General features: G+C 41.6%; 1 protein-coding gene across 1 annotated transcript in view; it reads right to left on the bottom strand.

Moving 5' to 3' along the window:
* The window catches only part of T265_04575 (hypothetical protein), a gene marked incomplete at both ends in the record, with an annotated part of 227,219 nt that overhangs the window by 176,112 nt on the left and 29,637 nt on the right, over positions 1-21,470 (bottom strand). The window contains 2 exons of the mRNA XM_009169350.1: positions 7,902-7,973; positions 9,791-9,889. Of these exons, the coding sequence (XP_009167614.1) occupies positions 7,902-7,973; positions 9,791-9,889 (171 nt within the window). The remainder of the gene's footprint in view (positions 1-7,901; positions 7,974-9,790; positions 9,890-21,470) is intronic.

The raw sequence follows: 21,470 nt of genomic DNA, 5'->3' as shown, positions 1-21,470 counted from the left end.
TATATATATATATAGGACAACAATCAAATACGAAGAGACGGATCAGCCACTCAAATAAGAGTCTTCAGGTTTGAGCAGAGGTAATTCTCTGCTGAGGACTTAACATCCCGGAATGCTCGGTGCTAAAGTGCGCCATTTGTATAAATGGAAAGTTCAAGAAAGAAAACACCCATACGAAAGCTTTCATTGGTATTCATTAGTGTGCGCATAGGAACGTTAACCGAAACAGCTTTCAAAGGTAGTTGTTAAACAGCCTAAGATTTAAACGGTGTTCCGACGCTACTCGAACAATCTTTCCTGAAATGCTTCGTTTAAAAGTTTATTTTTCGCGACCGTAATTTACGCAAATTTAAGTTATGAATGAAGAGTTTTCGAATACCCATTGGTATAATACCACCTATATGGAATACTCAGCAAACTTTTCCACCGTTCGACTGTTAACTATACCCTCCCATGTCTCAAGCACATAAGCAACTACCAGTCAGTAAAACAACTAACCAACCAATCAACCGAACAACCAACCAGTTAATCAACCAATCAGTCAGTCAGTAAAATAAACAAACTAAGCGAACGAGCACACAGACAGAAAATTAGTCAAATAACCCTGCATCTCTCTGATAAAATAATCGCTCCCCTTCTTGCTGCCCAAGCCTTTTTAAACGATTCAAAAAATCAACAAATATGTCACGATTTCGAACGAGATGACGATCGCCATAAAGCATTTAAATTCCAAATATACTGATTATCCTATAGCGAGGAAGCGACGTAACGAACTTTTTAGATTTCATTGTCACCAAGTGTCGAACAATTCAAGGGTCAACCAGCATCAGCTTGCTGGTCAACGAATTTTGTGATTTTTCTAGTTTTTTGGATAAGATCACAAACTTCTTTCAATTGGAGGTAGGTCACATGAAGGCTATTGAAAATCCCCTGATACGTCACTTTTAGTCGGCTCATTTTCAGATTCAACTGATTTTTCTTGGTCGAAGTTCCATCCACTTTGACCACTTGGTCGTTCAGTCGAAATGTGAACAGATTTCCATGTTCCCTCTGGTACTGATACAGCACTGATAAACATGTATGCCACACAGGTCGCGTGAGTCACCGTCACCATGTCGGATGAAAAATCGATGCGACCGACACTCGAACATGTGCGCATTTGGTGACTGTGTCCGACGAATAGGGAACCCACGCATAGGAATGAATGTAAGCTAGAAATCAAAAAGGCCTCTGCAGCACCGTATGGGCACAGGTGATAATTGTTCTCCAGAACCTGATGCAGTTGGGTGCATGATGAAAGCATAATGATCGTGTTATGTGTTTATGGTTATGGAATTTAGCACACTTACACCGAGTCCGTACCATTACGTATGTTCGGACTGAAAGTGTCTAGTGTTGGGAATGTTTTTTCTGTGGCTAAAATAAATGCCCACTGAAAACTCCCGATACTACCATCAATCTCTAGATGACTTTGCTAGTGTTGGAATGTTTTTTCTGTGGCTAAAATAAATGCCCACTGAAAACTCCCGATACTACCATCAATCTCTAGATGACTTTGTATTACGTCGCATTTTAGATTGGACCCCTGCCGGTATAAGGCTTTTCCCAAGTGGTTTTCGATTATTGAGGGTATTTGTGGACTCGCTAAAATCCTTTCCTTCAGGAGAGTGTTGTCTTTTGCGAGTTGCTTACTGAGGGTACTCCTTTAGACGAGTGCCTTCTGTTTCAACCAATGAAAGCTGGTATTAACTTGTGATTCATGAGTGGGACGCTATTGCAAACTCCGATTCCCGCACGTGGTCAGCGATTGAATGCTGTAAGCTAATCACGTTTGTAAAATGGGGCATAGAAGTTAGTTTTCCGACTACAGAATAAAGCAGCATTCGGAAAAACGGTGCTTCCACACGGTCAAGTTCGTCCTTTTGTCCAAGCGATCGACATCAAGGGGTCCCTAGATACAGTATTTAGTTATGTTGGACGAATTTGGAATGTATCGGAAGTTAGATCTGCAGAGTAACAGAATGTGCGTCATGTGCCCTTTTCTATCTTCGGCAAGATCTGCTCAGCATTGCAAAATACAATATCGTATGTCTTTGGTTTGGTCTTATCTAGAGGAAATGAACGCATTCAGTAGTCTATGATAAACACCGAGTCTGCATGGGCACAGTCTTGTCCAGTTCGCGTAAACGCTAATTTCATGAGACCCTTTATTGACAGGATAACTAGATGTGAACAAACAACCCCAGTCAGATTATTCTAACACAGTTAGCATTGGCTGTGATGTAGGATATGACTGACGAAATTTGAAGGTTTTGGAAGTCGTTAAAGTTGAAGCGGATAAGTGTTTGCTGTAAAGATTACCGTCTAAAACCCATGGGAGACATTTCATTACGCAGAGTTTCGTTTGGAGAGAACATCGTCCGTTGTGTCGCACTGAGTTCAAGTAGTCGTCCCACACGAGGTCGACATGCGGCAAAACAGAATATATTTAGAAGCATGAAAGTTCGGCCAGTACGTCAAAACATTTCCGGCTGTTTAGTACGTCGGAGACACATGAAATCCCTATTAAAACTTAGGGTTCATTAGACGCTGCAATACTTTTGCTCTGGATTTCCTTTGACCCTCAAATGAGCTGAGAAATGCCTGGAGAAAAGCTCTTGTTAATGACCACAGAGATGTGCAGTCCACTTCGATAAAAGCACTGACTGGTGTCCAGGCACAGTTGGTAATATCGTTAGGATCTTTTGAGGAATCTTCATTCGATGGGAAGCAATTTGCTGTTTGCGCAAGTGTACGGTCTGTGCAAAAATGATTATGGATATTCAGCCACAGGTTTGAGCGAGGTTAACTGCTCGGGACTTTATCTATCAGCATTGTGATTCCAGTAGATAAAATGGGAAAATAACACAATAGAATAACAGCTGGCTTCCCATCTCTTACCTCGTTCTCATTTATTTCTTGCAAAGCCAAGGTCTTGAACTAGCGGCTTTGAGCATGATCTACCAGAGACACTCAGTACACAAACTGCAAAATGACTCGGAGTCCAAAGCGCAGCAACCAGGTCAACGACCGATGGAGGCAGATTTAATCGGTTTTCGAAGTTCGGTGACTGCCCGAGAAACTTTTGCCACTATTCCAGTAGGCTCCATTGCTTCAGGGTCTGGGTTGCCAGACTCAGTGAACATGTTACTAACCAAAGACTCCGCTCGGCTTGGCACTATTTTCCACTACGATGATATATGGTTCCATTCCTCATACGGGCACTTGCAACCAAGAGATGTTCATAAAACATAAGACAAAGTGGAAAATCGAGCTTTATTAGTACTATCAACTTTATCATGCCTTGGGGGGTCAAATTCCTGGTTGTGCTCCATACAATGTACCCTCTTCCAAATCTCTCTTCAGATAGGATTTATTGGTAATTTTTTTGAAAAAGATGCGCGTTGCCGGTGGTCCTAAATGAAGCTCACCGAATGAGTGCGGTCATTTCGGTCGCTTGCTCCTCCCGTTAACTGTTACTAGAGAGCATTTCGGCCGCTAGGGTAACGTATACGGCTGCTGGTTTGTTCTGTGAGCTAGATAATCTGTTCTCAAACCTTTCCCCGCCAGTCGAGAAGACATCATCAATGCACTTTTGTGGAGCGGATTGGAGGGTACTGGAAGTATTAGTACTTCATCAACAGGTCCCAGATTCTGCAAAATTACTCAGCTTATTGTCAAAAGCTAGATGTTCTAAAAACACTTGTGATTTTATATCCAATACGGTAAATGTTTTCGAGAAATACACTCATTTTCAAATCAATTTGGTTTTCACGAGCGACTCAACTGAATCTCTCGTTTACGATATTCTATAATTGAATATGCTGCACACAGGCCGCCTCATGATTCAGTTGGCACGATATTCGAGATATCGTAGTATATTTTCATGAAGGAAACTACCAACAAGGTCGACAGCCCACGACCGGTTTCGCCCTTCTTGGGGCTCATCAGGTAGGCGTAATTTCCTTTATGGAAATATACTGCGATATCTCGAATATCGTGTCAACTGAATCATGAGGCGGCCTGTGTGCAGCATATTCAATTATAGAATATCGTAAACGAGAGATTCAGTTGAGTCGCTCGTGAAAACCAAATTGATTTGAAAATGAGTGTATTTCTCGAAAACATTTACCGTATTGGATATAAAATCACAAGTGTTTTTAGAACATCTAGCTTTTGACAAATGTTGTTTAGTGTTGTTTATACGCCTCTTGTTTCCGAAATTCTCATCGGTTGAAGTGACGTCAACTTTCAACTCCATAAGTGAACAACCGGCAAATTAATCTGGGGGCTATATTCAAATCTGGAATGTTCCCAGATTTCCCAGATTTCCTACTTCATACCACTCTGGTTCAAAAAATTCAACTCATATCTTTCTGAGGTTATTCTGAGGGTGGAAGCACTGGTTCCTCTTTTGTTTTAGTTTATCAGTAGATCATGTCCTTGATGTCCGTCCACTCGACACATAAAACAAGCGTGTAACCACCATTCTATCGGGACGAATAAGAAAAACGTCCATTCGGAAGGGCGTTTTTATGTATTTTTCCGAGACGTTCTGTCTGAGATTTTCCTGACTTGTTGGTAGATGCATACGGTCATCACACTATCGTTCTCTCCTAAGCATTTGTCTATTCGTATTCAACTTCTGCGTTTAGAGAAAAGAGTTAGCACTGGGCTCATATAATTATCGGAGTTCAATCGCCTGTTTGACAGTGTTGATGACCTCAAAAAAGACTTAAGTAGTTTGTCCTCTCATTTTGGCTTACGGGATTACTCAAGGTGAAGGGGAAACTGTGAGAGTGATGTGGATATTAATCCCTGAATTCCCACGTTCACCCAAAATTTGCTATTGAACGGAATGAGGAAGATGAAACCAGTCTTCAAATTTAGAGCCTAAATAAATCCTCTGCAGACTAAGCTGCAGAAAGTGCTCATAATGGAAAACACACTCTTGTTCATAAGGGAGTTGGTTAAATAACAGATAGCTAATGGATGTTTAATATTGCTCTTAGACGAAAAATAAGTGTGCAACCATGCACATGGCGATTTCACTCAGATCGATCGAACACGAATCCTCCCCGCGAAATTCTATATTCCACATCTGAAATCCCCACTACGACTCAATCGCGAACAAAAAAGCCTTTTTTATCGCAGTCACTAGAGTTAAATCTAAAAACGCCCTGGCCTTCTCAATTCAGGCTGTGTATTGCATGGACTGTTTTCCTAAAGTGAGCCAATGATCTTAGCCTCACTCATGACGGTTAGGTTCTATCCAACAACCTTCCAGCTCATATGATGTGTTCGGGGAATTATGTGGTACAGTTACACATCTCGTGGAGTGCAACTTACGTGTGTGCCATAAAGTATGTCACTACAATCGTTTTTGACATCAAATTACAAACCTCGCCAAATGCAACTTGTCCAAAAACGATGGTTTATCTAACTACCCCGAAAACGTTGCATTCGGCTGTCTACGCGCGTCTACCCATATTCCTTCATTTATCGATTGGTCAGTGCAGTTGGATAGTCGCGCGCACTCTGCGTGTGCTTCAAGCTGATTGGCGAAAGATCCACCAAGTGAATTTGCACATATTTCACGTCAGATGACCTCATTCGGATGGCGTCAAAAACATGTGCACTTCTGGAGAGCATAACCAGATTGGTGTTCATGGTGCTGTCTTATCGATGGCAGTGTGGTTCCGGTGATTGCTATAGGAACGTCAGACTTTTCATTTATTGCATTTGTCGTACATTCTCCAGCATTTCGACAATGAACAAAAACGCTCTACCCTTCTCTACCCTCTGAACCATGTAATAATAGCACTGAACTAACACCTAGTGCGGGTACTCCTTTAGTCTCCAACTGACTCGTTGAATTGGAGCGTTCTGTTGCTATCATTTGTGCACCAGGCGGTTTGACTGACTGGTTTGTGAGTGGTGAGGATAATGCTGATGAACATATTTGGGAATCTCGCGGTTAAATGGTTGCCACTGAATTGCACAACTTCACGAACATTTTATCAGCTATACGTGCAACACGAACTCACACGTTTGACTCACCAGCAAACATTTTTCTCCGATCTGTTGCATTCATTCCCATAAATTTCAGACTATGGACAACAAGCAGTTCTCATTTTACCGGTTGCTAGCATGTGTGCGGTAATTTTAAGTGTCAAGCAGCGTTTTTGTGCTAAATATGATCTACAAACACCACGGTCGCTGAGCGTTATTTTGCTAGTGGGTTTGACTGAGGGCGGTGCGAATAATTTTGATACATGAGAGCTTGAACCAACCATTCTGACCTAGTTACTTGGCTTTACGGGGACGAATAAGGTTAACATTGATACAATGAAACCAAAGATGCGACCCAAAACAGGTGAGTACAGATGGCTTAGTTGACCATTTTCCCATGATGGGCTCTGTCTACAGGGCAGTTTTATGCTGTGTGATAGCCAGAAAGCTGCATCACCTAGTGCGCATCGCTCGTGAGTTCATGCTTAGATGATTTAGTCTAATTGTATGTGGGTTAAATTTCGAATATCTGTGGCGGGTTAACAATAGGTTCTCTCTCACTTTGTTACTCTTGTGTTCGGCAATGACGCACTAGTCTCGTGGCTTCCGAGGAATGCTCTTTCGAGGTACACAGATGTAACATAATTGTCCAATGGACAAGTAGATAGATAGACGCAAGCCAACATGCACGGTAATGACCAAACAGATTTTCGACAAAAGGTGCAAAAATTTAACAATATCTCTGGTAGTTGTCCCCGTGTGCGAGGCCATAAGTGCCTCTTTGTACAGGCATCTAAAAAGAGCCATGGTCACCCTTAGCAAAAACCCATCTAACGAATGCCATCACTAAACTGGTACGATATAAGAAATAGAAAAATCTGGCACACCCTTACATGGAAGGTCCAGACTATGGGACGTCTGACAACCAAAATCATTCCTAAAGAAAACCACTTGGAAAATGAGAGATTTTGAATGAATAATTTGATACGACCCACTCTTTATTCTCAGAAAACACTTTTACAAAGTTTATTCGGCCCAATCAGGATAGCAACTCAGTTGTAATGTTGCATAGTTACGGTTTCGTAATATTTGTTGAAGGCAAGTATCACATGTCTGGACAAAATCACTACCAAAGTGGACACGTTGTGTGGTTCACGATGAATAGTACACGCAAAAACTTGCACTTCTGAACACAATACACCTTTGCACCCTATTCTCGCATGTGTCACCTCCTTAATCTCAAACTCCAGTGTTCTAAAAAAATGCTTTAAATACTACATTTCAAATTGGTCTACGCTTTAGCTGTCATTTTCTCAGACGCTATAAAGAACTCAGGATTCGTATCCGTTGCTGATTCTCCCAATAATTTCAATACACTTTTCACATTAATCGTGATGGTGCGATCAGTGAATCGATGTGCGCACAGATACAGGCAAGATGATGAGCTAAGACATTGCATCCTCATCATCCTCATCATCATCACCGACAGCATGAAATCTGTGTTCAGTGTTCAACACAGATGCTTCACTACCGATCAACGTTTCACAACCACAGATATCGGACGGCTCTTCCTCGCCGGGTTAGAGGGCACGCAAGTATGCACATACGGAAGCCCACACGTTTGGGCGCATTTAATCAGGGCAAATTTGTGTAACACCTCGGGTATTCAGATTATACCCTGGACAACAAGTTTCTCAGAAGTTCCCTGTTTTGCTTTTCAAGTGAGTAAACACTCAATAAATGACTGAAAAGCAGAGATAAGCGGTTGGTTTATGGACCTTTGGTAGGTGTAAGGCCACGCACCAAAACGTGTGACTTGATAGCCTACTTAAAATCGGATTGCCACTTACCCCATACAAACGTTCCAACATGGCAATTGCTCGATCCAGGTAGGAAGCATCTTCTGCGAGTGGTTCTTTGAACTGAAGAAAACGGTTGGATTTGTTATTCGTATACCTTCGTGTTAGAAACTGTTCTTATAGTGCCTCACCTTTGTAAGTTGCAAATACACCTCTAAGAGCAATATTCATAAGTTGAATGATTAAACTGGGATTCGAAGTCCGAATATCGGAGGAGACATAGCATCTACTAGTGTATAGACGTGTCATACTACTCATAAGGTTGCTGAGCACTTTTCTACAACCAACGACCGGTTTCGTCTTCCGTGGTGCTCATCAGGTAGCACAGTCTTGGTGCAGCTGACTTAGTGAGAGGAGAGAGATTCAGCTCGCTTCCTGTTTAGTCCCCCGTCAATTGGCATGCAGATGAGTGTATAAGTCCACTGTTGCATTTCAGACTGACCTTTGCACTCTATCAATTCCACTTGCATCCAGAATTAGATTTTCTAAATTACCAAAGCAGATGTAAAAATAACCGAGTCAGACTTGTTTGAAGTAATAAACCAAGCTAAATCGGCAAGGAGCGGGAGTTCGCACCGTTTAAACTTCAAAGTATACGCAAATCTGATCCTTTCATGTCTCTTTCTGACACTATATAGTGGTGTCTAGCGCAGTCGGGTTTTTGCTCCCACCCAGGATGACGATATTCATCTACTTAATTTGCTATCAAAGAAAGGGTTCGCATTTAACGGAAGTAAACGGATGACGACCCGAACAAATAAAACATGAAGTTTCATCCTTTGGGAGAGACGGTCTAAAGAATCCTACCAGGAGTGAATTTCTGATAATTATTGTGTCCAGTTGGTGAAGTACGGTTATATTTTATGAAGCCTGTTTATTCAGCTACTGAAGCTTAATTCGCAAGCAAGATCATAACAATCCATAAATGAACAACCAGACAAAGCTTGTGGAGTACACGAAAAAGTCTTCAGACTAGCGTTTGTGTGATTTTCCGTCCCAGGCTGATCACTACCAGCCTGTGAGCCCATATTTACTATTCCGTCTGTCTGGGTGATCTAAATTTACACCTTGATACATCACGCCTTTCCGTCAGCTGATTGTTAGCTCGTTTTGAACACAGTCAGGTGTGCTGCAACACTGCAGTTGACTCACTGGCCCACATGACTATCCGGGGTTCAAATTCCGGCACGGCCATTGGATATGCACTGATGATGAGCTCTAATAAGAGCGAAACTCGAGTCCAGTGCTCCCCTGTTTGGTGTGGACTCACCGGAATAATTACGCCAGAACAGGAGGACGGCCGCTCGAACGAGAGTGGTGTAACTACGATCAAAATACCTATCCCGCAAAACCCCAAAATTGCAACCAAATAGTTGCCCAGTGGGTTTCAAGCGTGTGTCACGCTACCCGACCGGGAAGTCCTGACTGGCGGGTTAATCGATCGTCACAACCAGGACAGTTACTGGGTCGTCGTTCGATGGGTCGGACTATCAGAACGTCCGACATTCCGACCGAAGCGATTGATCAATCTGGGTTTGCAAAAAGCGTTAGGTGCCAGTGGCCCCAACATATGAGCTTCAACATGTCAAGATTACGGATCCGAACAGTCCATCATGGGTCTTAGATGTTACGTGCTTGTCAGGAGTCCGATGATCATCACTGACGACCACACGAGTGCACTACTTCCATACAACACTGCCAACTGGTCTGAGGAAACCCATGAGCGTGTGAAGAAGGGTGAATTTCGACAGTGAGAGAGCTCAGCCTGCTAAGGGAATTCGGATTACCTACATCGACAGTAGAATTGAATAGACAGATTGCATGCTACCAGTGTGGGTGGGGAAGCTGAAAAATCTACAGAATATATCTGAACAACTCACTGTGCTGACTTTCTGTCCAAGCAGATATTTACAAAGGTAGTAGAGATTCTTGGTATCTCTGAATATGTCCAGAACATCTGTAACCTCCCGAGCGTTGGCCTGTGAATAAAAGATAACAAGGACATGCCAATAAGTAAGCGGAAGATAACGTGTGCAAGCAAAGGATACTTGAAATAGAGGGCCGCAGCAAATCCACATACTGTGCTCAGTAATACTGGAACTTGGAGTTATTTATCTTGGATTAAGCAAGCCATGTATCGGCCATTGTGTACAAGCTTCTCTAGATTGTTCCACCGTCTATTGGTCAGGTTATTGGCAAACGACTTGTTAGCTTTTTCCGGGGTTGTGTCTTGCATAACATTCAGCTTTGGTGCCCTTATTTTTAAGCCGTAAATGAAGTAACGAAATCAAGTGTTGGTTTGCTCTTATTCACCCTGACGTCCTGCAAGGTTATGATCATTCGCTAGTGGCCGAATAGTTTATTAACTTCAACCACTAACCAGTTCAAATCTTCCAGGAAATAAGCGGTACTTGAGGTGCACACTATTGATGATTCCTAGTAGGGATGAAACAACTTCACGATACTTTTGGTCTTGTAGAGATTTATTAACTTCAACCCAAAGACGAAATTTCTTTAGACAGGCCAAATTTGAAATTATCGTACTCGTTTGTTCACCCAACAACATATTCCCAGTTTCCAACAAATTAATTTCACATGAATAGGCATCAGGGAGTTCAAATTCAGCCTTTATCAGGCGTGATTAGCCATAATTAGGAAGTAAACAGTTTAACCCAACTAGTCGTTTTCATTTGCGGTTATAGAATAACTCTTTTCCTCTGTTGCAGGATGCTATAGGAGTAATGCTCGTCATGGAGATGATAAAATAAGTACGTGATGTTCTTCACTGAAGTGTCATCACTTGACAGTCGGAGAAAACTTGTCTGTACCAAATTTTTTGCTAATTTCTACAAGCACGGATTTGAAAGTGATTGGTACCCTGGCTGAAGTGATGACCTTCTGCTATTTCCTTAGGCACTTGATCGATAATTCTGTTGTAATAGGCTAAGAAAGACCATCTTTTTACGAGTAACCTGTCCGAAAAAAGTGTCGGTGTGAAGCTTGGTTGTCACTGCAACAGTCATGGTTTACCTGACAACCTGGAGGTAATTTGCATACTGTCGCCAAAGACAAATTTCTATGGCAAGCTATACGGAGATCATTACAGTGAGAGCAAATCGCCTTGACAGAAGTCGCTGTCGTCAGTCATGATTTAATATGAAATCCATTAGACGTCAGTTGTCCCTGTGAAGGCTTAAGACCACTTTTCCAAGTGACATCCATTCATCGAGAGATCACTGTACAACGCGACGAAAGGATTTCTTGGCACTGAAAAGTGAGACCAAGTAGACAACTTCAGCTTGATTGCTTAATGCTTAGGATGGGTAAGTAAAATGGAACTGATTCATTTTCCTCCAGAGACTAATGGGTGAAGAGTGACGATTAAAGGTCACCTATGGATAGGTTCTTTTTTAGGGGATCACGTCCTAGAGTGTGGCTGACGAAGGGATCTCTTCTGATCTCCTTTCTGGTCTTTTTCAGGAAAATCCCTCATTTTTGGATAATTGTATTTCCTCAGATAACAGGTTGCAGATGGTTTTTACCACGTAAAAAGAGCATTGAGCTATCTAGCAAAGACATCATTTGGTTCTGGATGAAAGCCGAGCTCCTACTTGATAACTAATTCTGAATAAAAACCCATCGAAATTTTGAAAAGCAGCTGAAATTTTCTCCGCACTTGTTTCTCGAAAATTTTTTGTAGCTAACCATTCAAGATACTGCTTTTTCTTGACGAATATCCGAATTTAGATACGTCCTTGCCACACTAAGCGTCGGATTAAAAGTAGCAACAACACAGGAGCACTTCCTTTAATGAGAAAAGCACTCCGTAAGAAGCCTGTCCTCGCAGAACCGTCAAAATCATTTCCCTTGGAAAGAAAGCGGGCTAATATAGTTTGAATTTCTCTCTGTTCTAGCTCCCTAGTTCTGCAATCACATAAGTACATGTTGTGCGCACGCAAACCAAGACTTCACAAGCTGCGTGGAAATAGCGCACACTGGAATAGTAGAATGGGTACTTAGATACTGGGTAAATATGACGTGGACCGCATATCAATCACGCGTGAGCCACTTGTGCAGGACGCTCCACAGACGGGTACTGGTAATAAACAATCAGTGAGCCTAAGTGGTGGTTGGTTTCCAGTGGAATGTATTGTTGCATATTGTAGAAACTCTAGCAGGCAAAACACTGTCATTCTGACTTGACCAATCAGGTTGTCTTTTGTACTGAGGACCAACACTGCACGGAAGGAATGCTGAAAGGCTTTGCTGTTGAAAGTCGACTAATTCTATGTATCGTTTTTTTTGACATAGGGACAAAGACGTGCATTTTCGTCGCTCAACGATCGAAATGTACGAAAATGAATGACATTACTTTATGTTTAGACCAAATAAACTTTTTATTCTTTTAAGAGAACTGTGGTATTATTCAGTCCATCTAGATCATTCTGCGTTTACCCGGGCGTCGCAGACTCTGTTCTGAGATTTGGTTGAATGTAAACTCATATAATCCATTAAGGACGGCCACTCCGGTGATATTCCTCGAGAAACTATGAATTTTGTGTCTTTGATGGCCTTGCTCTGAGCAAAATTATCGGTTATATCGAAATTTTCTGACGTCAGTTCTTTTCAATGGTGCTCGCGGGTGTGCCCGATTTACACTTCCCCCGTGAAATCATGCGAACTTGGATGAGAAAGGTCATTAGTACGCTGGACCTCTACTGATGACCCTTTCAGAAGTTTGTGTTTCATTTCTCACCCTACAATCTCAGCTTGACGAAAATCAGAAGGACGCACCAAAAAGATGAAGCCATGTTTATGTTGAATTTGAAAACTGCAGTCCAAAGTAGAAAGACATGAATTGAATTCACAGTTGTGTTCACCTAGTTTCTTCGCACATACATTTACATATGCATATATACAAGTACACATACATATATATATACTCTTTTTCTTCTTACATATACTCAAGTTGTACAGCAAAAAATCACTCTTTTTATAGCAACCAAGGAAACCTAGTTTTCGAGAAATACGCTCATTTGTAAATCAGTTTGGTCTTCACGAAAGACTCAAGTGAATCTCCCGTTTACACTATTCTTCAGCTGAATGTGCTGCACAAAGGCCGCCTCATGTTTCAGTTGACACGAGATATCACAGTATATTTCCATAAACGGAACTACTCACAAGGTTTTTGAAGACTCTTCGAATCAAATTAATTGCTACATATATGCATTCAATTATACTCTGTGATTGAATCCTATGCAACCGCGCTAGATATCGATCACGGATCATTCATCAACACATGACGCGTATTTATGATACGTCATTGACTGGCAGACAGAATCAGCCCTCATAGCATTACATCATCCAAAAACTATAACAGACATATGGTATATCAGCATCTGTTACACTCTAAGAGTTCCAAGTATGCTGAAAAGCAGTTGTGTGCAAAATCGCTCAGGTGCACCCTTCATGACTATGTTTTTTAGCAAACATTCTAATCACTTGTGGTCTGTTCCTTAATGGACCAGCTGTTTGACGCCAAAACAACAACTCGTGGAATCAGTAAAAACGCAAGGGAGGAACTTGGGAAAAAGTAATAGCTGGTTACAAGGCAACCACACCAGAAGAACGACTAAATAGGTCGAATTTTAGGACGTAGTTCTTATGAGAATGGACAGATTAGTGCACCTAACTTTTAGCCGTTCATGAGTACTGGCGACTTACATTTCCAGAAACCAATTGTGTTATCGGTTTCGTACAGCTTACGCTCTGTAATAATTTTACTTTATCAGAGATATCTGCTTTGTGGGTGCTAGCATATGATTAGATTTGGCTGTCATACGTGGAAATATGGAGAGCAAGATATTATATTATGACTTCTTTGATTTAGTCAAGGTGGATTTGCCATACTGCAGTTGTAACCATCAATGAGACCTTGCTGATTCTTTTGCACTTTACTTCTCGGCACCTGAGGACTAAACTTACATCAATTTATAGTGAACAGACCAGGTTTATCATCGATGAGCCAACCCCTTTCTCTTAGGTGAGGGGCAGCGTTTCATGGTCTACGGATTTTCACAAAGACTGAACAATAGACATCATAAAACACAAGATTCAAGATAATGTCACCTCATCAGGGGCGTGGCAAACTGGTGGCGATTTGTGGGCTGTACCCACTGTGTCTCGGACCCCGTGCCAAACCTTGTATTTCGACAGCAAAGAAGATAATGTAGTTTTCAAAACCCTTTACAGAAGGCACTAAAATAGGAACGATCACCCATAGCAGCTGAACTCACAAGACCGAGATGAAAACAGGCTGCACTGTAGAAAGACCAGCTCTCCGATACATCTCCGTCTCCTTTCTATCTCTTTCTCATCACGATCACTTGGTGTCGCTGCTCTGAGGTTGAACAAATTTTGGGAATCAGGTCACATTTATGCCCGCACACCTGGAGGTACTTTTTTGTAGGATTCTTGTTACAGTTAATCAAACTGTGACACTAAAAAATAAGAGACGTATTTTGTCTCTCTCTCTCTCCTAGTGCCAGTTCGACTGTCCATCCACAGTAGTGACATCGCAGCATGCGTTTGGACGTATCTAGATTCCAATTCGCTCGTTATAAACACAACAGATGTGATTTTCAGAAAGCAAACATTAAGAATTCAGTACAAAGGCCCTTGCTGATGTTGATCTAGGTTGTGATATCATTAGTAACAAAGCCTCAAAAAGTGGGGAATTGTGAAATTAAGTTGTCTCACGATTGCAAACAACCTTATGAAATCGAAATGCGTTTCTTCCAAATGTTGTTTATCCCGGAGGATAAAAACATCACAAGGATAGATGCGAATAGCATTTCACCTTCTGCCAGCGGTCAAGTGTATTGACAAATTTCAACGCTATACGACCATTGGGAACACAAAGATCATCAGATATTCTGTCGAATACTCCGTTATTACCAAGGTAGTCCGCGTACGAACGCAAAGCTTTACTCGCACAAGAATGGGGACTTAAGCAGAAAAAGGAAAACTCAGGTATTGTGCCTACCTGATGAACCTAGAGAGAGAGAGTCAAAATGAGTAGTGGATTGTTGAGGAACTTCTGTCAACCTTATAGGAATTTTTGCCATTTCCATTTATAGTCACCATGTGCGCACTTGCGGTCAGTGGCCATGTGATAACATGGCAAACGGTGAAGCTCAAGTAGACACGTGAGCGATCCACCTCAACCCAAATGATTGTTTTTCGGGATTAACCGCAGCTGGCATTACAGGTCTCAAGGGGGCTTGTCCATCAATAGGTCCTACATGAGGTTGTAAAATGTTGAGGATAATACTCGATTGGTCCCAAGTAGTCAAATTTCCTAGCCAATTTCAACGCTTCGCTAAAGCAAAGGATCGGTGAGATTAAAATAGCTCCTCAGTAACTAACCAAATGCATGCGCTCAACTAATCGGTAAAAACTGATTGTTTCGGTTTCACTTTTTGTTTGGCGATGAACAAACGCTGTCACCTAAGAAAGAAAGACCAAGTGTGACCGTCGTCACGACTAATGCTCTTGGTCAACCTTCGGCATATAGGGAGGAACAGGTACATTGTGTAGTTGAGTTTGTACGCGGCTTTTGTAACACAATAAACAAAGGCCTTCTACGAGCAATCTGCTCGGTGGCAATTATTTTCTTCCTCGTGCAAAACGAAGACTATAGTTAGGAAATATAGTCAGACTATTCATTGGTGGTCAAACTCCGGGATCATGTCATAAGTTGCCTAAGCGTATTTCTACTCATTAGGCAGTTCGGACCAGTCGGTCTCTTCACAAGTCTGATGCCTTTAGCCTGAAAATGTTCACACTCATGTAAGAATCTAAAGCAAAAAGACCCCATGAAATTGAGGATTACCAGTTGAAGTCTTTAAGGTTAGCAGTGTAGAGTGATTCGATGAAACCGGTACGTCTGAAGTCTTTACGTCCACTACTAAAGTTGACAGGTCAGCAAAACTGATTTTGGCTTCGTTATCGGACCCTGGAAATAGGTTAGTAACACCACCAAATTAGTCAGCTGGCATAGTTTGGAATGAAATTTCCTCAGCTTGTTCCAGAGGGGACAGATCGAAGCTTTCAGGGTCAGTTAATAAGGCATTTGCCCTTGTCTGTGACAAACATTGAGCGACTAAAGAAGGGGAAAAGCGGCAAAACTCCAGGGTTTGTCACAAGTAAACTGGGTGTGTTGTTCCTTGTTATCTACGATGGTCCTTTGTATTGGCCGTCTTTGACCGTCCGGGGCATATTCGTGAAATGCTACTGATGGAAACGAATGACCTAGTACATATACCAACTTCAAAGCCCTGCATAAAGATTTCCCGTACTCCTACCATCGACGATTACGCTAATATTAATTGCAGTTTGAATCTACTGACGGATGAGACACCCTGAGTAAACTTACAACTGTGTTAGACACTTTAAATTGGATCGTGTTCCCTTAGATTTTGGGATTGATACAATGCCTCTGAACAAAACTTACAGGGTGAAATTCAGTAGTATAAAATTAGCAAGAAGTACACTTTACTTCCTGGTCGGTGTGTCTGTGATTTTACGTTTCGGCAGGGATACAAACTGGGGTCTGAATCTAATCAACTATGTCGGTTCAGTCCAATATGTTGCTGGAGTCTAGCACAACTTGCATCCGGCTAAAAATTAGACGATGCTCAAGTGGGAAGCTTTGAACATCTATCTAAACGGCGCACAAAGGGTTGAACATTATCCCAAATGTGTTTACGGGCACAGACGTAGTGTAACTTACGTCGTGTTTCTAGCAGCGACAATCATAGAAAGGGAGCAGTCCGCACTACCGGCTGAACAAAATTGTCGCTTGAAGAGCAGATAAAAACGACAGAACAAAACTGAACAGGACAAAGACAGTTATTGACCTGAGTGATATCGTGAACACATTTTTCAACCCATTCAAGGAGTCGATAGTGATATCCTGACGTCAGTATTTTATTATATCGTGGTTGAGTCAAGCTTCATCGGTTATTGCAGTCCATTCCTACACGACAGTCTCGTAAGTTGGGTGTTCCTAATTTGGCTTGACAGAACTAAAGCACTATCCAAGGCACACATCCTTCCACATTCTTCTACGTACTATGCTAACCACATCCAGAGACCATTTTCTTACTGCTGATTTCGTCCGTCAAGTGAGTTTCACAGAAATGTTACCTTACACCTCCCACTGTCGTGGTAGAATTGGTTTCTGATATTTATCTTTCCTCTGCATTCCTTATAGCTTCCCTTATGATCGAGTCGTAAGCTGGCAATCATATGTTACCAGAATAATTTGGATTATGTGGCGCGGGTCGATCGTAAATTGATGGGATTCATTCTCTGAAATGTTTTGATAATTTGACCACCCTGCCAGTGTCTCTCTACTGTTATCTATACGCTTAGATGGAAATTGTAAACAAGGGTAGACATCTAAATTTTTATGCCATCAATTTAGCTCATTATCTCTGAGAATCTTTGACCCAGCGCGTCAGAACCTGATCTTCCGCGCGCGCATGGCTGAGGAATTGTTATGATAGTGCAGTTGCTCATATTTTTCACTGAAAGTTCGGCCGCCTAAGTCCAAAAACCCTTGTGTCTTGAGCGTTGAATCTCACAGATATGAAGTTGTCATTGATGTCATTCAATAACATACGACCTGGTGGAACGGTTACACAGAGCTCCATTCTTCACCTCATTCTTTTACTTCAGGAGCGACACCATTTCTTTAAATACCACAAGTTCTGACCACCAGCTGACTGCATGCTTTTCCTAAAAATCTACTCTTTGTTCTGGTCGGTTTTCAGAAACAAACAGAGCTGTCTGTAGCGGTGTAAGATGATAGCCCGTTTTCGCATGACGGTTTTCCTGAATACTTGGAACGTTATTGCTCTATGCCAGTTCAGTTCAACTTCTCAAGGGCTTCTTGGACGAGAACAAGTTAATTGCTGCCGCGATAGCACATGGAGGGCATTTAACACCGCGCAATAGTGCGAAGAAATCTTTGTTTTCTTGACTTGAATTTTTTTGGCTTGCTAGAAGTTACCTCTGTTATGCATAACCTCACTTGCTGACCGAAATTGAGGATGATTGCGCTACAAGCTGCGAATTTCCATTCATTTTTGAGACACAAAATAATATCGAAATCTCTGACTGTGACGTTTATTCAGTAGTCCAACGATTCAGGCGCACCCACAAGGTACTCAAGCGTTGTACCTAAATTAAACAAAACTTGTATGCAAAAATGTATGCGGACCAGATTCTTGTAAGTAATACTCACTGCGCCAACATCCCAACATTGATGGGATGGATGTCACAGCCGAGTGCGCAGTATCCGCCTGTTGCAGAATTTACACATAAAAAATGTGGGATGATACAGAAGAGTGGGAGCAATCCCACATACCATGACATCATAACGGTCTGAAGACAATCCGTAGAGTCGTCAGGTTTCAATTTAATTTCGCTTAGAAGGTGCCGGTTAAAAGTCACAAGTAGCAAGTCTTCGTTTAAAATTATAACGAACAAATGTCCCTCGTCAGTAAGCATTCTTCAGTGCTTATCTAGGTGAAACTCTTCACACCGCTCTGAGGCTTACGTAGTAACACTAGCGCTGCATAGCAATGCAATCTCATCTGGGTGCGTGTCACAGTGAATGAAACCAGTGATTTTGCCATCCATCTATATGTTCATCCTTGTGCAGACAAATATCAGTGCCAATGCCAGCCAGTTCGTCTTCCATCAGTACCTCCAATGGAACTGTTCCACGTTGAGCACAAATAGCATATGGGGAACTGCCAAAATCACAGCAAATACAAGCATTCAGGGGTAACAAACACCCTGAATTGTAGTCAAGTCAGGCAAACAATCCACAAATTGTTAAAGACAAATCCAAATGACGCTGTACTGGTGCAGTGATGGATCACCTTCGACTAAATTTCACTACCTGATGAAGGTCAGTTTTGCACTTCCCAGGAGGTTGTCGGTGAATAAGTGGGATTAAGATGATTCACATTCCGTTATAACGCATTCTTGGGAAGACGACGTTCCAAGAAAGTGTTCCACCAATATACAACTAAAAAAATCCTACACATTGGTACGTTTTACCGGTGCTACACTCTTCAAATTGCGAATGGATTGCTGGCATCTGAATCGGACTTGCTGGTCAACACTGGTCAAGCTACTGCACGCCTACGCATAGTTGAAAACCGCATACAACTATCACCGAGGAGAATAACTACTCTGCATACGATTATTTGCTACGTGTGTTGTATCTAATGACAAAATGACTTGGGGGACATTCCAATTGAGGTTGGAATGCGCATAATGCCAGTTAGACACCTGAACCATTCAAACTACTCAGTTGCTCTGATTTGATAATATTTAAATGGCCATTTGCTGCGAAGTACCTGAGCAAGGCTTTCCATCGACCATGCGATAATGCGAGATGATAGTCAGTTGTGCCATTGGCAGATTACAGCTAGCGCTGTGAAACATCACAAATTTTCGTCGGTTGATTTTTTCCAACCCAGTGTACTAAATTTGAAGACTACATTTAGACAACGCAATTTTGACATACCGGGTAACCATCCAAGAACGACATTTGTCAAAAAACACGCCTTTTGTTACAACAACCGTGAAGTTCGATTAACCCAAACTGTGGTTGTCTGAGCAACAGAACACCTTGTGTGCTGTTTTACAATAATTAGTATTCCGGCGCTTGGCACGTAATGTACGCCACGCACACGTGCAACAAGCGAATTTGTGGAGCTGGATTATGGAAGCCAAACAACCTGTGTGCCAAATGAATAGCTAACTATTCAGACAGTCGGTTCGCCTTACATGTGACTCATCACACAGCTAGTAAAGCTAACAAAATCGTTTCACTCAGGGAATTGTTTATCTCAACTGTTAGTCAGCTACCTGCCGAAAACGAGGTGTCAATGATGACCATCAGTAATGGATACTCGCTGCCTGGTTCCTAAGCGTCGATCGATATTCAACAAGGAACGCAGTTGCGTTTGAAGTAATTTCTGAAAAGATTGTGTGCCATGGGTAAGAAAGATACGAAAAGCACAGGACAGCTTGAAGATTTGAATAATCGATCTCGACAGTTGATGATCTAGGAAACGCCATACCGTATATCGGTCCCAACAGAAGAATTTGGCAAAACATTTCCGAGATGACTGTACCGTTTTCCAAAACTTTTTCATCCAAGGCAGCATTTGTGAGCTACCGCCCTCTTAATCACCGTCGTTAGAGCGGAATTGTCAAAAAACGGATCATTCTAGCTGTGCAAAGTAAAATTCATTCAGAACGTTTCATCCGGTGACTTACGTGCTCTCTCTTGTACCGTACAGTAAGAACTTTGGTTCGCATGCACAAAATTTGTCGAGCTGGTTGAAGCGCAGTGCACCTTTCGCAGAAGTGAAGGCTCACCAAACAGTAGTTTATCTATAGGTTTGTTGGCCTATACTTGTCTGGACATTTTGCGAGGTACGATGCAATTTGTCTCCTATCCTTTAGCCGATCAATCTACTTGGGTAAATTGTTCAGATATTTCCGACACACTGAGTATTTTCCAAATTTCGGGAGCGAAATATTACCAGCTGCATTATTTTTATTGTTTGTAATAACTGACTATCCATGAAAGTAAACTTCGTCTGCAAGCTGCACCAAATGCATCGGCCATAGGTGTACAACATGAATTGACATGGAGTTCAACCTTACGCATATTGATGTATACGTATATGATATATGATATAAAAATATAACATAATAGATATGTAACATATAATATAACATTGTATTGTATATATAGTATATTATATTATTACATTATAATTGATGTATACTGATATATGATATAAAAATATAACATAATAGATATGTAACATATAATATAACATTGTATTGTATATATAGTATATTATATTATATTATTATATAATCTAACATAATATAGCTTATACTAACACAATATAATAATATGAAATGGAATAAACCAGTTGCAATGAGTTTTGCAAGTATGATACACAAAATGTAATATATATGTAATGTAATATATATAAAGTAACACTACACAATATACGACAACTCGGAACTTCTTAACTGTAATCCTATATACAAACTGCAAGCTACGCAGTTTATGGAGATTATTGTGCGCATTTTGGGTAAACGCCGAACAGCACAGGAGACTAAGCATTTCGGAATTGTCACAAGGGCGATGGATGATTTGAGGCGTCTGTGTCACTGTTTGCTTGTTTGAATACATCCGGTTTTTTCGTTCAACTTCCGCTACACACGACGGAAAATAGCAAGTCTGTGTGTACCCTTCGGCTTATTCTCTTCCGACGCAGCAATATAAGGAATAAACTGATCGGTTTATCAAATAACCAAGGACCGGCACTCATGTAGTTGATATCCAGACTAACGTAACGTTGTGGTTTGTTCACCGACAAGCCAGATGGCTTCAGCAAGTACTGGAGGCACTGGGCTGGGAACTTCCAAACATCCCTCGACACGACGTTT

The sequence above is a fragment of the Opisthorchis viverrini genome (assembly GCF_000715545.1).
Source record: "Opisthorchis viverrini unplaced genomic scaffold opera_v5_77, whole genome shotgun sequence".
Lineage (NCBI taxonomy): Eukaryota > Metazoa > Platyhelminthes > Trematoda > Opisthorchiida > Opisthorchiidae > Opisthorchis > Opisthorchis viverrini.
Note: the sequence above shows the minus strand (reverse complement) of the source record. Positions and strands in the feature narration are given on the sequence as shown.